The sequence below is a fragment of the Melozone crissalis genome, unplaced genomic scaffold (assembly GCF_028551555.1).
Source record: "Melozone crissalis strain CALT ecotype California unplaced genomic scaffold, PUWL_Pcris_2 ptg000027l_1, whole genome shotgun sequence".
NCBI classification, from domain to species: domain Eukaryota; kingdom Metazoa; phylum Chordata; class Aves; order Passeriformes; family Passerellidae; genus Melozone; species Melozone crissalis.
In genome coordinates this window covers 58,813,843-58,841,008 of record NW_026535805.1, presented here as the reverse complement: position 1 = coordinate 58,841,008, position 27,166 = coordinate 58,813,843, and the positions used below count along the sequence as shown (strand labels likewise).

Genomic DNA, 27,166 nt, shown 5'->3' with positions numbered 1-27,166 from the left:
AACATCAGACTGTAATGGAAAAAAAAAAAAAAAAAACACACAAGACCAGGTGATACATTTTGGAAAATAAATTGAAGAAGAGAGTTCAATCAGCCTTTATTTCCATAAATCATTTCACAAGTTTACTCTTGCAACCTTGCCCACAGCCACTGCCTCATTCACTATTTTCATGGATCTACTACTCAGTAATTCCTTTTATTCCCATTATATATATCAGTGTTCTCAAACAGTGCATTATATACAATGGCATCAACATCCTGAACACAGACTGCTTGATTTCCACACCACTCTCCTCTCTGCTGAAGTCAATTCCTTGTGTGTTTCCTTCACAAATAACTGCTATAACCCTACCTGCCCCTCCTCTTCTTCCCTCAAAAAAACTCTTACTGGAACGTTCAGTACAGGTAAATGACAATACTGACAAAAATTAAAATTAAAGCAAATTTGGGGATTCAGTCTAAGAGATCCATGCCAGTTTCATCAATGTCTTGAATGTAACATGATTTCACATGTTCATCACAAGACTCGTCTTCCAATAATTACAGCTGTAAGCTCTAGTACTCTGCAATTAAAAATTAATCATCCTAAATGAGATAAAAGAAAAAATAAAGTCAATAAATACCTGTAAAACTTTAAGGTCTGGCTTTGTCGCCTAAATTACTGCATAGGAAGACAACTAATTTAATTTCCCAGTGCAGCATTCAACTTTCTTTCCCTTTCTACCATTCCTTACCTCACTTATTCCAAAAGATTCAGTTCTACAAGAAAGTAGGGTGTGATTTTTTTTTCTGAAGAGTGTGAAAAAAACAGGATTAAAAAAGACAGATGTTCCAAAGGGAAAGTCACCTAAGGACACTTAGTCACTTAGGACAATCACCTAAGTAATATCACTGTTAAGACACCTTAAAGCAAAACCTGACTCATACTGACAAAATAATCTGTTTGCTTATGTTGTCAGTGTAAAATCAATTTCCCACTAAAATGGTAAAAAGACTATCAGAAGTGTCCTTCATACTGACAGTTTCCAAAAAGAATGTAAATCCAAGCAAACTATACAGCATAGTATTTTCAAACCTTCCAACTTCTGCTACTGAAAACAAGTATTATCTGTAAAATAAATAGGCAAGAAATAAATACCAAGTTTAAAATAACCAGCACCATCTGCTTGAGCTGACAAGCAGAACTCAACAATGCTTAGAAATTCTGACTGCCAGGGCAGATGAGGACCCTGGGACTGTGGTTACACAGTCCCTTTAAACTGGCATCCCCACATGCTGCCACTGAAGGGAGGTGTCACCTCACTGACATGCCATTCACAGCCCACTTGGTACCTACAGGGGTATTAAAGGGACCACTTAGCAAAAGGAAATGGAACAACACGGTTGTGTCTCACACTAATCACTTCTTTAATCAACTTACCATACAACCTCAAGAACACTAATGGCAGCAGAAAAGGCACTTGTCAGAAATGTGCCCCCTTAACAGGGCTGTAGAACCACTGCCTTGTGTCATCATACCTAAGTCCTCCACATGGTTTGCAACAGGAAAATTGTTTCCATATGCTACTAAAAACAAAGACCACTTACCATTTCTCAACACAGTTGAATTAAAATAGGTGCAACTATCGATTATCTGCACAAATAACCTATTAAGCTAATAAATGGTAATAGTGCAATCATGTTTTCCAAACACCCATACCTGTTGCTGCAACTGAGGATTTACAAATCAAAAGCAACAAAAAAATCTTTCTGATAAATGAAAACCTATTTTTTTGAGCATGGTTCTAGTAATTTTTAACAGGTACATTCTTCCACTTGTGATGTTTTTACATCTTTTCTGTTCAATTGTCCTCATTAAGCACAAAACTTGGTTAAAATGCTTTTATTACCAACTTTCAGTGGGAAATGCATTAAAAACTCCAGTGGACTTAAAAGCCACTACAAGAAAGAAATAAAAACACATTGTTTGCATCCTTTATATCCAAGTCAGACAAGAGCAGACATAGAAGCAGCAAGCTCAGCACACTGCAGAGGAAAACATGAAAAAGGTAAAATGAAAGAGCTTCTCAGCCCTTCTAGTGACCTGGGAAGAACAACAGCTAGAAATAACTAAAAACCTGCAGTACAAGAACAGTGTTTTGTGATTTCTTAAGTGCTGGCTTAAGAAATCAGAAATGGGTATCTGTGCTCGTTGCGGACATAAAGTGAAATATTTTTCCCTTTTACCCCACTCCTGCAAATACAGACAGAACTGTACTGATACAGGAGTCCAGAGGGAAGATCTAATTCTCCTCATACAAGGTAAACTCAACGAAGGTCGTATTTTCACCAGCACAGACTCCACATCTCTTTGCACAGCAGTTTTTAGAGATGACACCTGCACATCATTCACCATAGCTTCGCTTGTGCCAGCTCAACAGCAAAACACGATATACGCTGTTCAATAAGCAAGAAACACTTCAAGTCATCCCAGGTGGCACAAGCCACGGTGGGAATTAAGTGACACGAAAGCACAAGGGGACAATGGTCGCACCAACACGCCGTGTGCCCGCCAGGAGCAGCGCGGCCATCCCGCGGAGCCGCCCCGCAGGGACCGGCGCATCCCCGCAGCCCCCAGGGCGCCGCCGCCTCCCCGCCCGCGCCAACGTGGCCGGGCCGGTCCCCTCCCCCGCCCGCGGCCGTGCGGCGGCCACGCGCACCTGCACCTCCGTCTCCGGAGGCCACTCGGTGTTGACCAGCAGGTCGTACAGAATGTTCTCCTCCCCATCCTCCGCCTGCTCGCCGGCGCCGGCCATGCCGCGCTCCCGGGGCGCCCCACCGCTGTCCCCGCCGGTGGCGGCCATGCCGGGCCGGGCCGTCCCGCCCTCCCCGCGCCGCCACGGCGACGGCGCCCGGCGGGGGCCAAACGGCTCCGCCTTTAACTCGTGCGGCGCCGGCCCGCAGCGGGGAACGCCCGGTACAGGCGAGACCTCGGCATGTGGATTGCGCCCTTACCGAATAGGGGAAGAAATAGGGGGAAAGGCAGAAGGTGGATTACTCGCTAGTGGTTCTTGCGGCTTTAATGGTGCTACGTAGGACTTCTAAATATTTCAGTCCTACGAGTTAGAGTTCCTAGCGTTCAGCTCTCTCAAGCAGATAAACTTGATTGTAAATCTGGGCCCCTCACATCAGGAAGGGCATTGAGGGGCTGGAGCGTGTCCAGAGAAGGGCAGGGAGCTGGGGAAGGCTCTGGGGCACAAGTCTGATGAGGAGCGGCTGAGGGAGCTGGGGGTGTTCAGCCTGGAGAAAAGGAGCCTCAGGGAGACCTTAACACTCTGAACAACCGCCTGAAAGGCGGCTAGAACCAGGGGGGTTTGGTCTCTATCCCCAGGCAAGAAGCAGTAGGATGAGCCGACAGGCTTAAGCTGCACCAGGAGAGATTCAGGTTGGACACCAGGAAGGATTTCTTCACAGAAAGAGTTGTTAAACATTGAAATGGGCTGCCCAGAGAGTTGGTGGAGTCACTGTCCACGGAGCTGTTTAAGGGAGGACGGGACGTGGCACTCAGTGCCATGGTCTGGTTGACCAGGTGATGTTCCATCACAGGTTGCACTCAGTTATCTCAGATATCTTTCCCAACCTGGTTCTGTGAAATAATTGTGAAAGAACTGATGTTTCAGCCTCTTTCTTGCGTCTTTATAAAGCATTTGTAAAATAGAAATAAAATTACTTCACACCCTGACACTTCTGCTCCTGCAGTCTAATTTTATCTTGTTAGTAAGCTCTTGTAGGCAACTGTGTATCCTAGAATTAGGTTAAACAAAAATTCAAATTCTGAAACTAGGGATTCAGGGCAATATGAAAACTCTGTTGGACACTTGGGAAAGACTTCAAGAAGAAACAACTACTGAGAAAAAAATGCCTTTTTACTGTGTCTGTATTTTTAAACTATGTTTGACAAAGTAGCTTGTAAAGCAATAGTAAATAGTATAACATCGTGTTTGTAAGTTTCAAAGAATTGTGGGAGATGTATCGTAAATTACACTCCACGTTCCACACTAACAAGCAGCACTATATATTGATATCAAGGTCTGCCTATAAACAGGTTTTCTTAGAGTCGTGGTTGAATCTGTGCATTATTCATATCTGTGCCTTTAAAAAAAATCTCTAGTTTTGTCATTTACCTGAAAGCAAGCAAACTAATGATTGACAGATATAGTGAATAACAGTGAAAGAAAAGAGGCACATCAAAGGAAGATACTCCCAAAGGAATTATTAATACATGAGAAACCATTGCAATGCAAACAGCCTGGTATGAAGGGTATAAAGTACCCTGCTGTATTTTTCTCTGCATGACACGAGGTTCTACAGTGTAAGTTAGTGGGGCTCAGCAAGTTTTAAAAAAAAAATCTTGAAACAAACAAACCAACCATTGGGACAAAACGAGTATTCAAATTGCAACACAGTACTCAAGAGAACTACGTTGTCACAGATGCTTGTTTTGGGTTCTTTTTGCCTTTGACCCAGATGTGTCTGTCTCATGCTGCCTTCAGAAGGACTGAGGCTGTGTTTCACAATGGAAAGCAGTAGGCAATGGTTTATGCCGTGCCTTCCACTTAGCAGACAAATGCACCATTGGCTCCTGATGTAACTGTAGAAGCTGCACTTTGCACTTGCAATCTCATTCTGTTTTTTACAAAACCCCGAAGGTTCTTGCGTTTAATGTCAGTAGAAGTTACCCTAGAACAAGATGGTGCAGAATTTGGAGAAGTTGCTGTAAAACCTGGAGAATAAAGTATCCTTGTTCGTGTGTAAGTGACACACACCGCGGTGTGTCTGAGTCCCTGAGGCGCCTTGGGCCGCCAGTACCCGGGGGCGCTCACGGGCCGGGGCGGAACGCGCGGCGCGGCGGCTCCTGCGCCCAGCCGGCCCCATAAAGCGGCGGCCGGGCCGCGCGCCTGCGCGCTGCGGTGTTCGCGGCGCTCCCGGGGCGAAGATGGCGGCGTTCTCGGGTACGTGGCGCGGGGGCCGCGGCCTCTTGGCCCTGGGGGAGCCTCTCGCCTCTGCCCGCCGGCTCCCGGGCTCCCTGAGGCACCGTGGAAGCTCCTCGGCCGCCCTGCCAGCCTGGCCCGCGGTGGTGTGTGGCTGACCATAGATCAGGCTGGAGGTTGCGAGGCCTGCGGGGGATGTGGGTGCCTCTCCCCGTGTCCTCGGGCTTTTATAGGCTGTCAGAAGTGGTTGTCGGAACGGTTTGGCAGAGTTAATGGCATATGTGCGTCTAGCAGAGGGGCTGCTTAAAAGTTAGGCTCGTTCCTCATGCTGGCTGGTTTCAGTAACAGGAGGTTTATCATAACTGCTCTCTGTATAGCCGTGAATAGTAACTGACTTTTTGTGAGAGAAGCGCTGCTTGGCGATACGGTTTAGCAAACTATATATATTATATAAACTATATAGGTGTATGTAATAGTAAACTGTAATCCAAAAGCTTACTTTTAAAGGAGAAAGCATCACTCTTTGTGTCTGCTTCCCCTTGTAGATATTTGTAGAACTAGGCAGCCAGCCAAGGTCAGAGTTCTGTAAAGTTTTATTGTATATGGGGTTTTTAATTTGTTCCTTTTAACTGAACTTTCTGCATTTTATCATGTGGGGAAAATGCTGAAGCTTCTTCCTGAGATCTAGAGGTCAGTTTGGATTAATTTAGATGTAGTTGAGGAAAATGTCATGGTGTCATTGTTTGATTAAATTCTTGTACTTTACATTGAATTAAACTGTGTGAGTCGGAAGTATATGGAGAAAAAAAAAGTATGGATTTGTTTCCAACTTGGAATTAGTAGGAATTGGTTTTGATTGCTGTTGATCTTGTTGCTCGTGTGGAATGTCTACTTTTGTAGGATTAGAGTCCAGCACTTGAAAATATTAAAGCTTCCTGCAATCACATTACAAATAAAACACATTTCTTACAGCATTTGTATTATAGCAAGTGGAAGAATAATCTTTGGCTGTGCACACCCACCTGCAGCAGCCCAGCTCAGTGTGTGTGCATGTGCTTGCCGTGCTGAAACCCAGCGTGTGGCAGTGCAGAGGCCAGTGTGTGAAACCTCTGCTCAGAAGGGTGCATGTTTGTAGCTGAAGGAATTGATTTCGAGTAACCTTATGTACCCAAAGAGATGGCCAACAGATAAATTGTAGTTTTGATGGTACCAGTATTTGGGTTGCTTAGGATTTGCTTTCCTCTTGCCTCTATTGAGTAGCTGCAGGTTTGTTTTGTTTTCTTTTTAAATACAGAGGATTTGTTCATCAATGTACAAGCATGTTGCTCCGTGTTTATCTTGTGTCTGAGGTACAACCATCAGACCTTGAGATGAGCTTGCCAGAAGGGGTACCCAAGAAAAAACTTTAAAAGGTGCCTGTAATTAATAACTTTATCAAAGTCAAAGCCTTGTTGTCTTATTGTCAGTCAAGATTTGAACTAGAGTCCTTACAGGATACAGGTTTTTTCTACTGTTTGCACCTCAGCTGTGGAGAAAGTTGGATATTTGTGATTAACAAAGTCTGACCTGTTGTCTACATGGGCAGTTTCCTTAGAGGTGCAAAGATAAATACCTTGCCCTTGGAATGGTGCTCTGTTCCCAGTGTGTTCACTTTGCTGCTGTGTCTGTACCTGGCCCTGTGCCCTGTGTGTGCCTGACTCTGCTCTGCTCTGAGTGGGGACAGCTCTCAAAGCCGCCTGTGAGGAAGGGAAAATGTCTCCATCAGTGGGTGCTGGAGTGAAGGCTGCACATGCTGTTGCCCGAAAGAGTGGTTTTCCATGGTTCTGCCTGTAGCTGGAAGTGTTGATGCTTGGCAATCTTTGGGAAATGTGAGGTTAATAACACTGCTTGATCCTTCTTTGCTTGTCTTACAGAAATGGGTGTTATGCCTGAGATAGCTCAAGCAGTGGAGGAGATGGACTGGCTGTAAGTAGGAGTGTGGCAAACTGTAATTTGCCTTTCAGCAATGTATGACATGGTTCTTAAAGCACCTCTGCTGTCACACTAAAGCAAAGTGGATGTGTGTTTTCCTTAACTGTCATTGCATCTCACGTGCTTCTCTGCAGTGTGAGAGACTGAAGAATACAAACTGTGACTGCAGCTCTGACATTTAACCTTGGGCAGGCAGAGTGTCACTGCTTATGCTTAACTTCTTTAGTTTCACAGAAGGCTCTGTGCTTTATTTATATGTATCATGGGGTTATTGGATGAAATACTGTCACATAATTAATGCTAGTTTAGTGCATGTTTTCCAGACTGATCTATGATTGTGTTTCTCAAACTTAGTGCATGTGTGTCAGTCTTGTAAAAAAGTTGTTACTCTTGTGTTTGGTTACTTGTTTGGCCAACATGTTTTTACTTCAGAGTTTGTTTTGAATTGTCATTCAGAAAGTTGTCACTATGGACAAACTTAATGTATGTAGTTCTTCTCATATGAATATTAATGAACTGTGATTGTCTGAAAATGCTGTTTGAGTTTAGTTGTCTTTACTTTTTTTTTTTTCCAGTTTTGAACAAGAATCATGTAAGTGAGGTCAGCATAAGTGGCTTTAAAGAAAAACTCATTTGAAGAAAAGAAGACAAGGAATATATAGTTAATAAGGGTTTTTTTATAGTTTAGCATAATGATGTGAAATGCAGTGCTGTTACCAAGGTGCAGCTGAATCCACTGCAAGCCAGGTGAAATAGCAGTTACCTGCTTTACCTTGCAGATGATTTGGTTTCTGTGAATTTCTAGATAAGTAAAAATCTCTTTTTCTGTTGATGTAGAATGTTATTTTGTGTTAATGAGTTCTTTCCTGTAGTCTCCCTACAGATATCCAAGCAGAATCCATCCCGTTGATCTTAGGAGGTGGTGATGTGCTTATGGTATGTAGGCAGAGTAGCCTATTCTTAGAAATCCTGTTGCTGTTTGCAATTTCAGTTGCTGTTTGTGTGGTGAATTTTGTTCTTTCTGGATGGGTCCATAGTTAGACTACCTCTCCTGTCCTGCTTCAATAGAAAGTATATTCTCTTTGAGTTACTAGTGTGTTTCCAGCTGTTCTTGCAGATGAAATCTGGGAGTATTAGGCTTTATTTTTTGACTTCTTGACAGGCACTGCCACATAAATGAGGGCTGTCTGATCTCATCTGCTCTCCTTTTGGCTGTAAATACCAGACACAGCTCTGTATGGAACATGGCTGATACTGCCCAAGCCAATGCTGCAGTATCAATAACCTTGAAAGTATCAGATTAGTATGCCTTGTTCATCCTGTCTTTTATGGATCTCTGTGTTCTTCATTCCATAAGCCAAAATAATACTTCTTAAAAAATAAACTCAGTTTACCCAAACAGAATTCTAGAGCAGTCCTTACAGTCTTGGTAAAACTCTTGTATTTTTCTTCCTATAGGCTGCTGAAACTGGGAGTGGAAAAACTGGTGTAAGTAATCAAATTTATATTAGCAGAAAGTAAAAGTCTTTAAGTGGTCTCATATATGCAGAGAGTGTTTATATGTGTTTAAGCATTTTTGGTAATAGTCTTTACCAACATATATGTAGGAATGTATTTCAGTATTTCTGTCTGTGGGTATTGCACCCAAAAATGAGGCTGGAAATAAGTGTATAACTTGTGGAATGAAAGTGACTTTTCGTTTTAGGCTTTCAGCATTCCAGTTATCCAGATTGTTTATGAAACACTGAAGGACCAAATGGAAGGCAAGAAAGGAAAAGCCACTATTAAAACTGGAGGGGCAGGTAAGTTTTTGTGTCACACTCCTTAAATTCAAAACTCTGCTAACTTGTGTTGATTTTGTCACTTTTAGAAGTAAAGTTAACCTGCCATTAGATAAGTATTTTTTCCATAATTTGGAATAATGTAAATATCATCATTTAGTGTTTTATTAAACAGAGAATATACATTTACTGGTGGAATTATGGGAAGAACTGGTGTGCATTTGACTGCAGACTCTTAGTAATGCTCTTGTTTTCAGCTTGAGGCTGGCTGATCCACACCTGGCTTTCCAGCATTCTTCTGAAAGCCCCATACTAGGTTAATGCCTTGCAAGATGTGAAGTGATGGTGGTGTCCACCTTAAAAGAAGGAGTTAAAAATACCTTTCTATTGCAGGATTAGGTGAGACCAGCTGTGTCACCATGGAGTTGGTTTGGGCCTCTGAAGTGAGCTTGAGCAGAGAGCTTTTCTAGGCTCAAACATGTTTTTGTGTGGCTGGGATAACAGTGCAGGACCTTTCAATTCTGCTGTGCCGAGTAGATCTGTTGCGTTCCTTTTGGCACCTGCCTCGGTTTGGAATTGAATAATTGATAATCTTGTTTCTTCTAGTCAACATTGAATTGAGCAGGAAATGCAGAGGGCTGGAACTCAGCTATATAAAATGGATTGTAACTATGATAATATCCTCACAGTATTTGAGAGTCTATTATACATCCATTTAATTAGGCTTGAAACTGTAAAGCCAATAACCATGGCCAGTCTTTGGTACTGATAAGATTGGGTTTTATGTAAATGAACAGTATTTGCACAAACAACACTCTGAAGATGTTATAGAAGTTGTCATCATTATAACTACTGCTACATTGGTGACAGTAAAGTCAACTTTAAAAAAGTTAAAATCAAATCCTCCTTGAGAGAATGCACAAATACGCTCAGTAAACCTAATTGAAATGGCACCTTGTTTTTTTTAAGTCATGTATGTATTTTATTATAGCATGTTGTTGGGCATATGAAAAATGAAGTCAAAAATTCTATGTGCGTGTATCTTAGCTCCTTAGTAATGACATTTTAACTTACAGCCTGAAGGATACCTTAATGTAAGCTAGCAAATAATGCATTTCAGATTTGTTGTTCTTAATATAGTTTTGGATATTTTCTGTCTGAATTTGATGGTGATTGTGTGAAGCGCCTTATTTTATAAAAGTCTTCATTGTTTGCAGTTGCATTTTTAAGTTACCTAATCTGTGTTCTTAATGGAATAATCTAAACTTCCATGGAATCCTTTGCATTAAGCATTTGTGCCCTTCCTTTGGATTGTAGGCCTTCATTTGAGATTATATGAATTTCACTGAAATGAAACTGTTTCCCCAGAAAATTGAGCCAAACACTCTAGAAACAATTTGAACTTCTAATTTAAGTTTCTCAGGCTTGCTTTGTGGATTAAATGCTTTTTCTGTTATTGTCTTTCAAACTTAGTGCTCAATAAATGGCAAATGAACCCCTATGACAGAGGATCAGCTTTTGGTGAGTTGTCCTGCTGTTCACTTGAGAACTTTTGCTTGGTAAAAAAGAATAAACTAGAGGAAAGAATGCATGAAGTTTTCTTTTAGAAGCAGGCAACTTCTTTAACTAAAACTGTCTTGTGATTTTCAGCAATTGGATCGGATGGTTTGTGTTGTCAAAGCAGAGAGATAAAAGAATGGCATGGATGCAGAGCAACTAGAGGAGTGACTAAAGGTACATATAAAGTGATGTGTTTTGAATACTCTTCCAGAAGAGTTTTACCTGAAATGTCTGCTTGTCAGCCATTGTTAATGTAGATGGTCGCATTAAAAACTTTCTATCCATCTGACCAAATTTAGTAGCTTAAGACTTGGAAGTTTACAAATACCTCAGTTTTCTTCTCCTTGTGTTGTAAATTACCTTTTCCCTGATAGTGATGCCTGAAAGTAGAACAAAATCTTCCCAAACAACCTTAAACTTATAATAGAAAAGCAAACATTTACTTGAAAGCCTTCAGGTGCACAGTGTGGTGAAAACCACACCCCGAATTAGATTCCTGCGATTTTATAAGATAGGGCAGTTAGAATATCCAGCCAGTATTGTCCAGATAGAGGAGCAGTTGGTTAGGTAACCCTCCCCCCTGGATTCTGCCCCATTGGAGTCCTCCCCCTGGTCCTCAGACTCTGCCTTTATTATGTCTACGATATGTGGTACAAAATAAAATGTCCTTGGTAAACTAACAAGCAAAACTAAACAAAACTTTTAAGAATGTATCAAAGAGTTTGTTCCCTATTGCAAAGAGAGCTGGAAAAGCACTAGAAGTTATACCTAGGCATTTAACACTCTACTAAGCTACAAATACATGAAGTATGCAGAGAAAGCTAAAAATCTTCAGGCATCAATAGGAGACTGAGTTGCAGGAGGCAGAATTGTAAATAATATTCATCAGAATGCCTTTTTTTAGGAAAGGGCTATACACACAGTACTTGAGTTGTTTCCTCACAGACTTCATGCAGATGTTCAAAAATTTCTTGGTTCTGTGGTTGTAGCAGTAGGTGAGAGGCCAACCCTAATGCTTGACTCAGAAGTAGAGTGATCCTGATACTCCAGTGGTTCTAGGAGCATGTTCAGCAAGACCCTTAAGCAAGACCCAAGTCTCCTTTAATGGGCTGTGCAGATAATTCTGTAGTCTGTGTGTATATAACAGCCAGATGGATATTCTTCAAGTGGCACAAGGAGTTGTTGATGCTGGGGCATGCTGCTGGTCTGGTTCTGATTCTGCAGAACCTTGTGTCCCGAGTTTTATCAGGTCCTGTGCATTGAGTAGGACCACTTCTCTCTTGCTTGTCACTCCTTTAGAGCCTTTCACACTCTACTTCTCAGTGAGTCTCTTTTGCCTGCTCTTTCTTCGTTTCCTACCTAGGTATACAATCAACCTTTTCACACAAACACAGTGTAGGGGATTTCATGACACTTTCAGCAGGACTGGGATGTTAGATTTGTATGGTCTTGGAAGTAGCAAGACTGAACCACCTTAATGAATTTGGGTATTTTATTAGATCCTTTCTTTTTCTTTTAAAGGGAAATACTACTATGAAGTTTCCTGTCATGACCAAGGCTTGTGCAGAGTTGGTTGGTCAACTATGCAGGCTTCACTAGATCTGGGTGAGTTTCCTTCTGAAGAACCTATAGGTAGTTTTTATATTAACATGGAACGGGTGGAGTGCTGTTCCAGTGTTGGAGAGAATGAACTCTTCAGGAAGGATCCCAGTATTGGGGAGTTGAAAATGTTTTGTATAAGTATTTTAATTCCTGTAAGGGGAAGTCTTTGGTTGTGGCAGTGTTTTCTTGCCTTCTGTGACTTTCTGCCTTTTATGGTTTTTTTTTTATTTTTAATGAAGATGACTGGAGACTGGTAAAATCAATAAATCTGGTTTGGTGCACATCCAGGTCAGAAGTTAGTGGTTAGCACTGTGTGTTATTTGTTTATGTGATAGTGTTGGAAATTTCAGTTGCTAATACCAAAAGGAAAAAGCATAATGTGTCAACCAAAAGATAAAAACTTATTGTCTTGTCTTCAGGCACTGATAAATTTGGCTTTGGATTTGGTGGCACTGGTAAGAAATCTCACAACAAGCAATTTGACAGCTATGGTGAGGTAAGTTTGAATTGCATTTGGCAGAAATATTTTTTTAAAGTTTTGCATGTTAGTTTGGTGCTGTTACAATCAACTGTCTTTTGAAATAGGGCTCACTGCTAAGGGAGGCTCACTGGGCAGAAGGGCAATGGAACATTGAAGCATTTTTGCATAAAAGCTTATTAAAAGATTCAACAAAACAGTTATAAGCTGAGACATCATAGTGGTTATACTGCAATTATATTGACTCTTATTTAGAAGTTAAAATTTTGCTGTGTGTTACAGGTTAAAAGTTAATTGACCTCTTGAGATTTGTCTTGACTGACTTCATCTTTAGCTTGAATAAATCAACCCATATGTTTACACTGTATATACATGCAAGTGAGAGCATTGTATTCTGTTTACTAGAAGTTAAAATAGAAGTAATTTCACAATTCTGTAATCTGTCAAAATGCATTATTAATTACTGCTAAAACAGAGTGCACTACTTCTGGCTATTGAGTTTGGTTTGCCATTACCTTAATGTACACTTCTCAAGTGTCTGCTGGGAATATCTGTAATGGATTTTGTGTAGTGTAGCAGTGGAATTGAGATGTTTAAACATAAATAAATGAATACTAAAGCAGAAACTCTATTTTTTAGCACTAATAAAAACTCAGTGTCATAAAACCTGCAACTTTTATGACTGCTGTAGCTTGTTCAACAGTGATTCTTGAGCTGTTGATTGGAAGCACTTAATAATGTATAAATGTTATTGAATACTTTTAAAATTAGCAGATTTCAAGTTACTAAAATAAAACACTTAAGTATACATGACATGTATATAGTGTCATCTTCAAGCATTAGTCTTTTATTATAGTCAAAATACAGTTTTCTGATGTCATGGTTGGTGTTCTAAGCTTAGATTTGCATTGGCTAATAAATATGTGACTAATGTGCTTTTCCATAATGCAGAATACTTCCAGGTAAATGACTTAAATGTATTGTTGTCATTGTATTGATTTTTGAAGTAAATTTAAAGCAGTAATAAATGTTTAAATATCAAGATCAATTGGGCAGTTTACTGAAGACTTGTAATCAAATAAAAATATGTGTTCTATTTACAATGGTCTGACTGAAATAAATTGAACTTACTTGACTTCTCTCAAGAATCAGCATTTGTTAGGGAGAGGTGACAAAACTAAGAGCTGACAGAATATAAACACTAAGTTGTCTTAATGCACTGAAAATATCTTAGCTTCACAAACTTTTTTTTTTTTTTGCAGGAATTCACTATGCATGATACAATTGGCTGTTATCTTGACACAGAAAAAGGACAAATAAAATTTTCTAAAAATGGTAAGTTTTAATCTGTTTGTTTGGAATTTTATTTGGATGCTTTCACTGGGGGGAGTGAAGGAGAGGAATGCACACGCTTGCAGAGTCTGACTGAACCAACCTTATTTTCAGGAAAGGACCTTGGCCTTGCATTTGAAATCCCTCCACATATAAGGAACCAAGCACTTTTTGCAGCTTGTGTGCTGAAGGTAACAGGAATATTGCAGATGTCTGAGATTATAATAATTTTTCTGGGTTTGTTTATACTTAAGTATAAAATTTGCATAGCCACTTACAGTTACTGCAGTTGTGCATGTAAAGTCAGTTTTCTTTGGTTTACCAGTATTCACTGCTGAAGTAATAAAGTAGCTTTGAGTACCATTTAAGTAATAAAATAGCTTTGAGTACCATTTAAGCTAAATGTTAAAATTCAAATTTTAATCTTGAATTATAGGTAAAATAGCATGGACAACTAATTTCTAATAACAGTGCTACGTTGTGTGTTACAAACTATTGTATACTGCCATTCAACTGATACAAGCAAATAGCTTGAAAGTCAGATAGCCTGTTTCATTTGTTCTGAACTCTAACATTACTGTAAGGTAGTACTATATCTTTCTGAGTTAGTCTTCTTGAGTCTGTCTCTCAAGCAGTAGAGATTTTAGCAAAAAAATCTTTTCAGTGGTTGGTTAGAAAGATGTACAAGTTCAGAAAAAATTCTGTGGGTTTTTTGTTGGCTTTTTTCTGTGTGTTTGGTTGGGAGTTTAAGTTCCAGCAACTTGGGGAAGAGGAATGTATAAGATGGGAGAAGAAGAGACCTTGCTTATCTCCTTGTCAATCTGATTTTTTCATTACTGAGTTGTTTCTCATTTTATGTGGTCTCTTGAATGTGTGTGTATGACGCAACTTCTTTGAAACCTAGAATGCCGAATTGAAGTTCAATTTTGGTGAAGAAGATTTCAAGTTTCCACCAAAAGATGGCTATGTTGGCCTTTGCAAGGCTCCTGAGGGTAGTGTTGTAAAATCACAACACTCAGGTAGGTTGGGTTTTTACAAACTTCTCTTGTTTCCAGATTCAGATTGTGTTGCAGAGCATCTTTGAATCTCTTTAATTGCAATCAGAAAGATCTTAAATACAGCAGTAGTGAAGAAATATTGATGCTTTTTTGAAAGTATACCAGATTTTCTTACTGTTAAACCACCAATAGTCTTTAATATTTTGAATTTAGAAGTATATCAGATAAAAGAAGTTTATCTGATATACTTCTAAATATATATATACTTCTGATATACTTCTAAAAGCTAAGTTTCTCAACAGCATTATTGTAAAAATGTCTGTGTCTTTATGCTCCACAATGGAATGGGTTATCCTGCATGGCCAGTACACCCACTTGTAAGTTCTGATCATTATTCTGAAGTTACTCATATATGAGAGAGCAATCACATCACTTTTTAATTGAGCATTTAAAATTATTGGGTTTTAATTACTAATAGAAAATCCAGATCTGTTTCCAGTAAAAAATTCCAGCATAGGAATGTAGTTTGTCTTAATGATGATTTTTTTTCCACTTAGGAAATGCCCAAGTGGTTCAAGCACAGAACCTTCCAAATGCTCCAAAAGCATTGATTGTAGAACCATCAAGAGAGCTGGCAGAACAAACTTTGAACAATGTGAAGCAGTTCAAAAAATATGTTGATAATCCCAAATTGAGGTAAAAGTGAATTTGTTACTTGCATTTATGGTATTTTCCATGGTTGTAACTTCATGGGGAGATGGGGAGTAGGTTCCACTTTGTAGCTAAGTGAACCATAATCTGCAACCATAATAATAATATCAGTAATAACCTGCTACCAACCAAACTTCTGACTATGTAACTGCAGTTAGACCACTTAGGGGTTTTTGGTATGTTTTATCAGTGGGCTGCCTTTTTCTCTTGCAAGAAATTTGGTGGGTAGGTGGTTTTTTTTAATTATCAGTGATAACTAGTATGATACTTCACATGCTTCTCTTGGTTAAAAACATTATCTGCTTACTGCCCTTCTTCTAAACATTTTCCTATGCCCCTATCTCCCTCTGCCCCCTCATTTTGTTTTTCATCTCCCTCAAATAGTTGTATACAGGGTCTGCTCTCTTTAATTAAATGTGCTTACAGGACAAATTATCATGGAGGTGCAATTCTGAAAAATGAATCATCTATAAGTTGCTTTGGGTTTAAGTTGTCTCTGCTTTGAGAGACAACTGTGCTTCTAAAACTGAAACATTTCCCAATTCTAAACTGTGATCTGTTTATAAGAGTTCATTTACTAGAATGGCTGGGACTAAGCAATAGGAATAGGCAAGCTACAATGAAAGATTAATTTAGTTTACTGTTTGCATTTTTAAATTTCAAGGACACAGGAAAATTTTGTGAACTAAGTTACGTTATTTTTGAGATTTTTAAGAAACATTTTTTGTAAGATTAAATTTGTTAAGGTGCTAATTTGCTTAAAACAACAGCGATAATCACATCCAATTACAGTTTGGTAACAAAGTTTTCACTTGAACCGAAGTACACTACATGTGAAAGGATGAGTTTCAAAATTAATTTTTTCTATTACTTTGTTCTTGAAATTACTGTTCAGGGCTGTTAATTGTCAGCTATCAATAAAAACATCTGTTTAAAGACTGATCTTAATTATACCTTCTGAATATAATAAATAGGTAACTGTCAAATATATTGATGTAATTTTAGGGAACTGCTTATTATTGGTGGAGTGGCTGCAAGAGATCAACTCTCGGTCCTGGAACAAGGTGTAAGTGGTATTTTTTTCATATGATTTATTAGTTTGGGTTCCAAGCAATTGATGATGTTGCTAGAGGATATTAATGGTGGTAACTCATGTAATAAGAATAATAAACATGTTAAAAAGAAAATGTACAGTCGATAGGAAGCTCATGTTGCAGCAGTCTAGTAGCTGTTCCTTTACTTCCATGTCAATACAAGTACCTATACACTCAAGTTCTCTTGGAGCCTGAGTACTCCTGAAAATCTTAAAATAAAAGTTCAATTGTTTGCCATTTGTTCTTAACCAACCAGGCAGTTTTCCTATTAATGTCTGTCCTGTTTTTGTGAATAAAAATAGTCTGCAGTTATCAAGATGAACCTGCACTACAAATCAGTCCTACATAGAAGGAAGTGGTCTGGTTTCAGCAGCATGGAATGTACAATTGATTCAATCTCACTGTAGGGAGAACAGTCACAGGGCCGTGATTTTTATTTAAGACTCACTTTTGGAAGTGAAAGTACATCACTGTTGATAATTTTTATTTTGGCAGCTAGAACCACTAGAAAATTTTTCTGTTAAACCTACTTGAACTGGAAGATTATTCGACTTCCATGTGATTGCTAAGTTCTTGGTTGTGAACCTTTCTGTCTGGCAAAATTTGTAGTTGTTTCTGTAGTTGGTAGATTTTGTATCCTTCCACCTTGAGAAAAATTTATCCCCATTTAAAAACAAATCTGTTTGTTGGCTTTTGATAACAAGATTACACAGCTTGGAGTTCAGGGAAGGAAAAAAGGGCCACAGCACTTCCCAAATGAGGGAAGGCTTCCTCCCTAAGGTAGATGCTGCTAATGCAATGACTGTAGAACCAAAATGCAGGTTGCCCAGAGAGGAGGTTGTAGGATCCCTTTCCAGAAGGGTACTGAAAATTGTATTAGGCAGCTACCTAAAGTAACTTAGAAATTGTCCTTGATTTCCATGTGAAGGTGGGGAGTGGAGACCAGATGATAATCTGAAGAGATCCCTCCGACACAAATTACTCTAGGATTTTATGAAGTTATAATTAATAGAAAATAAAGCATTATACTGATAATTGTTTTATAATGTTAAGCTTAGATAAAACTGTCCATGTCTCTAGTTAGTTACAGGACCAACTCATACTCTTTATGTACTTCATAGGTGGATATTGTTGTTGGAACTCCTGGAAGGCTGGATGACCTGGTCTCTACAGGGAAGATTAATTTATCTCAAGTTCGATTCCTGGTTCTGGATGAAGCTGTATGTAGAGAACTAAGTGCTACTTAAATTCTCTTCTTAAATGCAGTATGATATTTGCAAAAAAGTGAAACGTGATTATTCTATAGTATTTGATAAATCAGTGGAACAGTTAGGTACCTGTAGACTGTTCCACCTTAATCCTCTCCTTGTTTGCAACCATAGTAACCTACTTTTTTTTTTTGTTTCCCTTCCCACACTCCTGGCCTCTCTGTTAAATCTATTTGGAAATTTTCTGATAGGAAAATGCATTTCAAATTATGTTTACAAGGTACTGAAGTCTGTCTCTGCCACTGCAGGAAGCTTGAAGGACAAAGACAAAATATAAATGTTAGTTAACCCAGCAGGTCTTGGGGCCGGTGAATGTTGTACTGAGTGTGCTGGAAAATAAGGGCATCTCTCTGATCTCTGGTACTACATGTGAATATTCACAAAGATCAAATGCCTTGGGGTGTTAGCTAGGAGTGGCTGCTGAGCTTCTCAGCAGCTATATAATGTAAGTGCTCCACATTTTTACTGGGTTTTCCTCCTTAGTAGTAACATCCCTGCTATGCATTGACCTGTCCAGCTAATTAAAAGCAGGAACTTCTGAGACTAGGAGTGTATTGCTCATCTAACTCAAGTGTAAAGACTGAGAAATGAGAGAAGATTTGCAGCTTCATCTCTTTTATTTCATCCCCACACAGGATGGCCTTCTCCTCCAAGGTTATTCAGATTTCATACACAGAATCCATAGTCAAATTCCTCAGATAACCTCAGATGGAAAGAGACTTCAGGTATAAAATATTTGTGGTTAGGTTTTGGGTTTTTTTTGTTTTTTTTTTTTTGTGGGGTTTGTTTTGTTTGCTTAAATATTTTTGGGGATGTGTTCTGCTTTCAGTTGTTGACTATTATTTGGCATAGTACATGCTTTGGAGTTCCCAAAAGCTCTTGTCCAAAGCTAACACATGTTCAGTGAGTTCAGTAATTGCCTGTGAAAATATTTTTTATTTTTAGCCTCCTAGATGTTCAAGCCTAGTGTTCAGGAGTTTTCAATTTATTTTGAATTATTTATATATAAATCTAGCAAACATGACTGAACACATACTTTATGATGTCTAACATGTTAATAATCTTGATTCATCAGCTTTCAATAGTTTTGCATTATTCCTAGTAATTTTTTGGGTGTCTGTAACAGAATAGGTAAGCAACTTATTTTGTGTCCTGACTCTTGCCAACTGAGTGGTTCCTGTGATGAGGAGATCCAAACATTTTCTGTTTTGCTACATTATGCTATTCAACTATATAACATTCATACAGTTCTACTCTCACCTTTTTGGACTGGGAGGATCTTATCTTCAGTGTGACTCTCTTCTTCTCAGGTGATTGTGTGCTCTGCTACCCTGCATTCTTTTGATGTGAAAAAACTATCTGAAAAAATCATGCATTTTCCTACCTGGGTAGATCTGAAAGGAGAAGATTCTGTCCCTGAAACTGTACACCATGTAGTTGTGCCTGTAAATCCAAAAACTGATAAACTCTGGGAAAGGCTTGGCAAGAATCACATCAGAGTAAGTGAAAATTGAGGTTATTTGTCCATATTTACTTATTTAACCTTCAGAACAGGGGCCTAATATTGAAGGACCTTTGCTAGCTATTGAAACGGCTTAATCTGAAATGGTTTGTTCCATGGTGGTCAGCATCATATCAGTGCTAACTCTGTTTCTGAACAGTTCAGTGTTACAAACATGGCTGAGGAAGAGCTTGATCGAGTACCAGTATGATTTGCACTAGAGAGCAATGGCATTGTGCTTTTTCACTCATTTCACAGCTAATGGTCCGTGGCCTAACTGTACTTAGTATCTCTTTTCTGACTTGGCAGGAGGGAATAAACCTGCCAAGATGGATCATTCTGTAAGGTAGCTCTGTCTCCAACGCATGTGAGATGAGCAGTTTTTACAGGAATGGATGTCATATCAGACTGCATTTGAGATTCCAGATTCTACATACACCTGACACCTGTTCACATGAGAAGGTGTTGGTTGTTCAGGTCTTTAGTATTCAAGTTATTCAGAACTGGATAACCAGTTCTGGAACCATATTTTGTTCTTGGCAACTCTGATGCAGTTACAAATCTATGGTTTTCTTAATCTCTCTTTGTTTTTGGAACTTCTGTTTGTCATGTGTTGTCATGAAGTCTTAGTGTGAGTTTATTTCTTTTGGATTTTAAGTTTATATCTGATTCAGGCTAGCATAGGGGGGAAAAGATAAGGAATTACTATTTATGTGTTATAACTATATTTTACAAAATCTTTTTATTCTGGTTTGTTTGTGTGTTTTCAATTCTTCGTTTTGTTCAAAGGTGTTTCCTATCCAGTGGCTACATAGTTTTATTGCCCTTTTTTATGAACATAAGTTTTGTATTCTTAAATACAAGACCTTCCTGTAGCTAAAGGCGGGTAAACATGGCTGGTAGGAGAGTAGAATGCTAAGATTACTTCTAAACTTTTGTTTCTTCCTAGTTACAAGTTAATGGAGTTAAGTATTTCTCTGTGGACTACTGACTTGGGGGGCTTTTTTGTTTGTGTTTTCCCTAGACTGATGAAGTGCACGCAAAAGACAATACACGGCCTGGCGCTAACACTCCAGGTAATGAGCAACACTAAGAAATCATGACATTCTTGTAAATGTTTTGAATTAAAGGTAAATTGTAGTAGATACTGGCCTTGAGTCATGTTCCTCCAAAATTTTATTTCTACATTCTCATAGTCTTGAAGAGAAAGTCTCATTCTCATAGTCTTGTTTCTGTAACTGGGAAATAGGAAAGAGACTTGAATATGTATTTTGTAGATTTGTAGGCAAGTGTTTGTTGGTGTGTATAAGAAACCTGAAATTTCTGAGTGCTTTTGTTCTTCCTGTATTGTATCACCTTGGAGTACGGGAGTGTGGAAGAGAGAGGTAGAAACTGAATGTTTAGCTTACTTGCTCTAATAATAGACGTTTAACTGCTTGAAGGCTAGAGAACTTCAAAGATATGCAGGTCAAAGGTTCTTCGTGTTTTTGAACAATTTGAATGAAATAACTTCTTTATTTTTATTTAGAAATGTGGTCTGAAGCTATTAAAATTCTAAAAGGAGAATATACTGTTCGAGCAATTAAAGAGCACAAGATGGATCAAGCCATTATCTTCTGCAGGACTAAAATAGACTGTGATAATATGGAGCAATACTTCATCCAGCAGGGTGGAGGTAATGATTTCATGTCAGCCTTACTCAGCTCACTTTTCTCACTTCTGTGTTTTTTCAACACCAAATTTGCATGATAGAGGTCACCAGTACTGGGACACAGCACAAAAAAATTGTGCTTCAGTTTTTTTGCATACTGACTGGGTATAAAATTCAGAGTTTTGTAGCAGACAGCTGCAGGGCTGCCCTTTGTGAAAGAAAGCAATGAACTGTCTTGTACCTGTTCCAGATAGTTCTGAAATGAATGGAAACCCATCATGCACCAAAATTTGAACCAGTGAGAAGATATATGGTGCCTCTGCTGAAACATGCTAGTGAAATTGATAGTCAGTAAGACTGACTATCAATGGGAAGGGATGTTCACACCTAAAAAGACATTGGGGAAATGTGAAAGAAAACACAGGAACAGTGAAAGCAATGTGTGAGGAGGAAGGTGAAGATGAGCATTTGTAGAAACAAGGAAACTTAAAATAGAAAGGAGTAAGGAAAAGTGCCTGCATAGGTCTGCTCTTGGGAGGAGGGAGAAATTGTGTATTACTGCTTGTCTTGTGTATTTTTTCAACCACAATGCCTCTGAAATTTTTTCCAGTTCTATATGGTTTTGTCATAGCTTATATGTGAAGTAATTAATGCATATACATTCTTTCAGGCCCTGATAGGAAGGGACATCAGTTCTCATGTGTCTGTCTGCATGGTGATAGAAAACCTCAAGAAAGAAAGCAAAACCTGGAAAGATTTAAGGTGATGCAGCAGATTCTTGAAGGCTTTTTCCTCACCTCCCAATATCTGAATTTGTATGTTAATTTGTGTTCCTAGTTCTCTATTTAAATTAAATTGCATTCAAATGCTCTGTGTCCCACTTCGTGAAATTGTAAGGCACATTTTCTGTAGGTGGAAGTCTGCACTAGTAATCAGTATGACCTTTGTAAGTTTGAATTCAGAAGATAGTAGGCTTACTTTGAAATAAAAACCTAACTTTAAACTCTATAGTAATTACACTGGTTTTTAAGGTCTTTAGTACTTGGTCACTTAAAAACATTTCAGTATTACAGTTTAGTTTTGATGAAACTGTTTGTTGGTTTTGTTTGCCTTATGGTGCTGGGGAAAGAAACAAGGATGTAAATTCACCAAACTATTCATGCTTTACTTGAAGTGTTCTTAAAGGTGAAGTGCAAAGGATTATGATTTCATTGCTTGGGATTTTGCTTGCTGTGTTTAGCACAGCACTTCATTACAGCTCTGTTTTTGCAGAGAGGAGATGTCCGTTTCCTGATCTGCACAGATGTTGCTGCTAGAGGAATTGATATTCATGGTGTACCATATGGTAAGACAGTTTTTTAAACTTAACCTGTTGAATTGCACTGGAGCTTCAATATATTTGCCTGTCCAGTAGTTAAAATAAATATGACTTATAGCATAATTTTAAGAGATGTAGATGTTAAAGGCTGAAACTAGGCAATATTTAATTTGATTGTTCACCATAAGTACTCAAATACTTTATGTTGTCCGGCATTTTTGGGAATCATTCATTTGGTTTTCCATTCTTGCCAAAAAGTAATCAGAGAGAAAGCAGTTTGAGTGCGAGAGCCTTTATTGCAGGTTACACCTGTAACTGTTGTAATAAAGTATGTACATAGACTAAGGAGAGGAGTTGCAGCAATCAAAATAATATTTTAGGTGTCTGATCTCTGACCTTAGCTCATATATTTAAAAAAAAATCTTGTGTTCTCTGTGAACTGTCTGTGTTACACAGTTATCAATGTGACACTCCCTGATGAAAAACAGAACTATGTTCATCGAATTGGGAGAGTCGGCAGAGCTGAGAGGTATGTGTGTGCTCAGAGCAGCCACCAGGTGTTCTTGAGATTTGTTGTTGTTGTTTCACAAGTTGGCAATAGTTACTGAAATACATTTCTCCCTTGTCTCCTAATATTTCAGGATGGGTTTGGCAATCTCCCTTGTGGCAAAAGAAAAAGAAAAGGTAATTATACTCTAAAGCAAAGATGAACAGACATTATTTACTGAGGTTCTGTCCCCAGCTGCTATCTGACCTTCTTATCCTGCATTGAAAAACTGCTTTTTTGTCCCTACTTAATTGAAGGAGAACATAAACAGATTTCTGAATTCTTTTTCATGCTATAATTAGTCAAAATGAATGTGCTAAACTATTTCATGAAGTTTAGAGGTCATTTTGCATTATTTCTAGGTGTGGTATCATGTATGCAGTAGTCGTGGAAAAGGGTGTTACAACACCAGGCTGAAGGAAGAAGGAGGTTGTACCATATGGTACAATGAGATGCAGGTAAGCATTTTGCTTAAATCTTTCCCAATTCCTCTAACAGACTCCAGAATAAAGTTCCTGTTACTCCTGTATAGTTGAAGTACAAATCTAGTCTTAGGTTGTTTATAACCTTTGATTCCATTTAAAGAAGAAATTAGAAGGCTTTTCAAGTTATATGTTCTGTAAGTTGTTTATTATAAAAATTTATTTTAATATTCCCAGCCAATGTTGTTGGAGTCTTACTTGCAGTTTCCTTATAGTCTTCCTAATCAAAGTCTGTTAAGATATATATCCTGAAGAGAATGTTAGTTTAGATGGTTTGTTGCAAAATTGTCACTTATAACTGTTGTTTCTCTAGCCTGGAAATAGTTTATCTCTTAAGTAGGTTTTCATTGGGATTTGTATACCAGCTATGAATGCATGTTAAAAAGCAATACTTGCCTTCTTTCTCTAATGAAGAAGGGCAAATACACCTCATCTGTGGTAAAATAGGCTTGGACTACGAGCTGTATTATAAAGGAGCCTCATTCATACAAGTAGGGTAGTGTATGAAATGAAGACTTCTAGGTAGGGTAAAACCACACTGAATTTGGAAATGAAGTTGTGTCGTCTGAGCTAATAAAAATGTGTTAGTCTTCTGTATCTGTGACCAAACTGTTTTGTGTACCATTCCTGTCCAAACTACTCAAATGTGACTGTTCTGAACACTAGTTTGACTAGTCTTGGACCATAAGAGTACTTAAAGACTTCTTGGGTTTTTTTCTCTTAGTTGCTGGGGGAGATTGAAGAACACTTAAACTGCACTATTGCCCAAGTTGAACCAGACATAAAAGTACCAGTGGATGATTTTGATGGGAAAGTTACATATGGGCAGAAGAGAGCTCTGGGAGGTAAGGATGAACTGCTCTCAACTTCTCTTGCTATGCAGTGCTCAGTTTCCTTGTTGTCTCCTGTGTCACTACAGAATAATAGACTATAAATAAAAAAAAAATAGGTGATAAATAAATGGATTATAAAAGGCTGCTAGCTCTTTGCTGTCATTTGTTACATGCAGCCTATAGGTTGCAAGTGACAAGAGTATGTGTATACCTGTTCTGGTTTTTTGTGCCTTTTTTTTTTTTTAATAAAGTAATTAACTCTCTGAATGACTGTGGTTGGGCATTGTTAGTTCTGCTGAAGTGACTTTGAACATGTAATTTAGATTGTATCTCTTTTGGCAGGTGGACTGTATAAAGGCCATGTGGATATTCTGGCACCTACAGTACAAGAGTTGGCTGCCCTTGAAAAGGAGGCTCAGACATCTTTCTTGCATCTTGGCTATCTTCCTAACCAGCTGTTCAGAACATTCTGATTGTGCCACACTGGAGAGAAGGCTTGAGTTAATAAATGCTCTGCCCTGCAAATACAAAAATCCCACACTGTCTCTGAGTAGAGGTAGTTAGAAAGCAGTTAAAACTAAATATACTTCTTGCATGAGGAACAGAGTGTTCAGCACTGTTAACTTTGAGTAAGCTGTTCTAATAAAATAAAACAAGTCAAAGATGAAATGGTTTTGTTTGGTTTTTTTTTGCCTTAAAGGATTAACTTGCAGAGTCATTCTTTGCATGATTTTGTTAATTTATTGAAAGTACCAGGGTAGTTAGGCAAATACGGGAGGAGAGTTTTATATTTCTATTTATATTTAAAATCATTTCATTATTTGCATACTGTAAATTTTTAATGCTGGGCTGACTAAAGATAGATTCATATTCATTCAGACAACTGTTTATATTTATACTAAATAAGAAAAAACCCCAGATCTCAAGTAGGTATTTGATGAAGCTCTTTTTTACCCTAAACCCCCTACATCTAGGCTGATAACTGCATTTTGATTCTATAGTTCTAGACTTCTCACAGTTAATTGTTCTTAAATTTCTGAAATGGATTGTACAATATTGTAGCAATATTGTTACAAAGATTTCTGCAATACTTTTGAATTCATAGGGGAATACCGTGTGAGTATCAAAGCATTTCATAAAACTGTAGGAAAAGCTTTTTCATGCAGCAGTATAGGCTGAAATATTTAATGCCTCTTGTGCTGCTTTCAGGCATGTTGAATTTGTTCAGTTGAAGTTAGTGCAGTCTGGCTTGGAATTTCTTTTTAGCTTTTTTTTCTCTAGTGACTTTTCTGATGATAATTAGAAATTTCAGTGACTTTGCCTGCAAATTGTCATCCAAATATCTCAGGTCATTGGGAATGCCAGACACCCTCAAATCCAAGTTAGCTTTTGCCTTCTTTGTGAAGTCATCTTTTCACAGAATTTTCCATCCCCTTGAAAAAGCAGTGACAATCAATTTAAACTCCGGTTGAGCAAATAATGATTTGTAGCGTTACCTGGAGGGGGCAGACTGAGAGACCCAAGGATTATAATAAAAACCATAGATTTCTCAGTAATTTATACAAAGTATTGCATTTACAGAAATTAGTGATGTTACTTGATCCCAAGGAGAGGGGAGATTATATGGGGTGCTTATCATTAGAATTGGGGAAGAAAAGTTCTATCGTGTTGTGTTGGTCCTTTCAAACAAAAGTAATGAATCTGTCAATCCTAAGTCAAAATTAATTTATTGCAATGCTGAAAATCATTTAGATGCAGAAGGAATTAGATAATTCATGTTTGCCAGTTGAGGCTGAGATTAAAATCAGTTTCATCTAGTTTAGACATATATCTTGGGAAATATTTTTAAATCACAGGGAAATGGTAGGTAGATTGAATCAAAGTCTTAGTAGCATTGATCTTTTTGTTGAAATGTGACATTCTTAATTTGATGTGTTCCCCAAGTGCTGATACTTTCAAGATTTGCTATTTGGTATCGAAATTACAAATCATGATTAATTAGGGCTAAAAAAATGATGCTAAAAAACAAAATTACTTTAGGCATATAATTTAGGCATGCCAATTCTTACCTAAATTTTGTGTTGGTGCTGGAGCTGAAATTACTACACTGGCCTGATGGTGTACTTGCTTTCAGAAGAGTTTTGCTGATATGCCTTCAAATGCAGTAGCATGAAAGAGGTACAGGGGAATTTCTGGTTGACAGACTTCAAAGGTTGTGAGATGTCAAGAACTTAAATGTATCTTGTGCTAAATGGCAGAAAATCACCACTGCCCTAATCAGTAATCTCTAGGAAAAATATTTAGATCAGATGGCATATAAGCTACCAATTGTTTGGAGGGATCTGGCCTGGGGTTTTTATATTACTTGCAGTTACTGCTGCCTTAAACCACTAAGATGGATTCATTGGAAAATTTGACATTTTTTCCAGAAAGGAAATAGGGCTCTTAAAAATCTTAAAAACCAAAATAAAATGAAAAGTTGAATGAAATCACACTGAATTAAGTTCAGACAATTTTCCCTGATATGATGTTTCCTCCCTCTTGTTGTTTTTCTTTGGGAATGAACATGCCTTTATACCTGGTTACAGGAAGTGATAAGGCATATCTAGATAGAGTGGCATGATTCCAGTTAAAAGCTTTAACTGCCTCTCTTGAACCAAGCACTGACTTGCCTTCACACCAGTCAAAGCTATGAAGATATTTTTGTACTGGATGTCAAAAGTCAACAGATACCCAAGAAAAAAAAAAAATCAGAATCAGGTGATGCTGTACATCTCATGGGAATGCTCCAAGTGATTGGAAAAAAATAATTTCTCTCGGAGAAATCAGGTTAGCTGATTTTTGTCCGCATCTCTGTAGGTATCTGCCCGGGGTGCTGCTGGGCACGCGTGTGCTCCGTGCCCGGCCGGGGCTGTCTGTCAGTCCCGAGGGGCTCCGGCCGGGGCTGTCTGTCTGTCCCGAGGGGCTCCGGCCGGTCTGTCTGTCCCGCGGGTCGCTGGCACCGCGCTCAGCCCTGCCCGCCTCGTGGTGGTGCTCGTGTCTCGTGTATTCCCCCTTCCTACACCAGCCT

At 38.6% G+C, this 27,166-nt stretch overlaps 2 protein-coding genes across 3 annotated transcripts in view; one reads left to right on the top strand and one right to left on the bottom strand.

Moving 5' to 3' along the window:
* The window catches only part of NBAS (NBAS subunit of NRZ tethering complex), a 160,890-nt gene extending 158,048 nt beyond the window's left edge, over positions 1–2,842 (bottom strand). Inside the window, exon 1 of the mRNA XM_054279753.1 lies at positions 2,699–2,842. Coding sequence (XP_054135728.1) covers positions 2,699–2,842 — 144 coding nt within the window. The remainder of the gene's footprint in view (positions 1–2,698) is intronic.
* A 2,093-nt stretch (positions 2,843–4,935) lies between these two features.
* DDX1 (DEAD-box helicase 1) lies at positions 4,936–24,765 on the top strand. 2 transcript variants are annotated; one of them, XM_054280114.1, is made up of 26 exons: positions 4,936–4,990; positions 6,883–6,934; positions 7,813–7,876; positions 8,399–8,428; positions 8,646–8,742; positions 10,195–10,242; positions 10,372–10,455; positions 11,803–11,886; positions 12,303–12,379; positions 13,624–13,696; positions 13,808–13,884; positions 14,598–14,712; positions 15,249–15,387; positions 16,408–16,468; positions 17,618–17,716; positions 18,400–18,489; positions 19,075–19,263; positions 20,290–20,341; positions 20,794–20,940; positions 21,587–21,678; positions 22,189–22,261; positions 22,691–22,763; positions 22,876–22,918; positions 23,144–23,239; positions 23,988–24,108; positions 24,439–24,765. In XM_054280114.1, the coding sequence occupies exons 1-26, from the start codon at positions 4,975–4,977 to the stop codon at positions 24,567–24,569; spliced, it is 2,223 nt and encodes a 740-aa protein (XP_054136089.1). In that variant the 5' UTR covers positions 4,936–4,974; the 3' UTR covers positions 24,570–24,765. The 2 variants fall into 2 exon arrangements, with proteins under 2 accessions (XP_054136089.1, XP_054136090.1); XM_054280115.1 differs by lacking the exons at positions 4,936–4,990; positions 7,813–7,876.
* Positions 24,766–27,166: the final 2,401 nt, after the last annotated feature.

What these genes read in the sequence shown, in the direction of transcription:
- DDX1 (XM_054280114.1), top strand. An exon ending in TGACAGAGGATCAGCTTTTG is followed by an intron (nt 10,243 to 10,371) that starts GTGAGTTGTCCT and finishes TGTGATTTTCAG; the next exon opens with CAATTGGATCGGATGGTTTG. An exon ending in TATGGTACAATGAGATGCAG is followed by an intron (nt 23,240 to 23,987) that starts GTAAGCATTTTG and finishes TTTTTCTCTTAG; the next exon opens with TTGCTGGGGGAGATTGAAGA.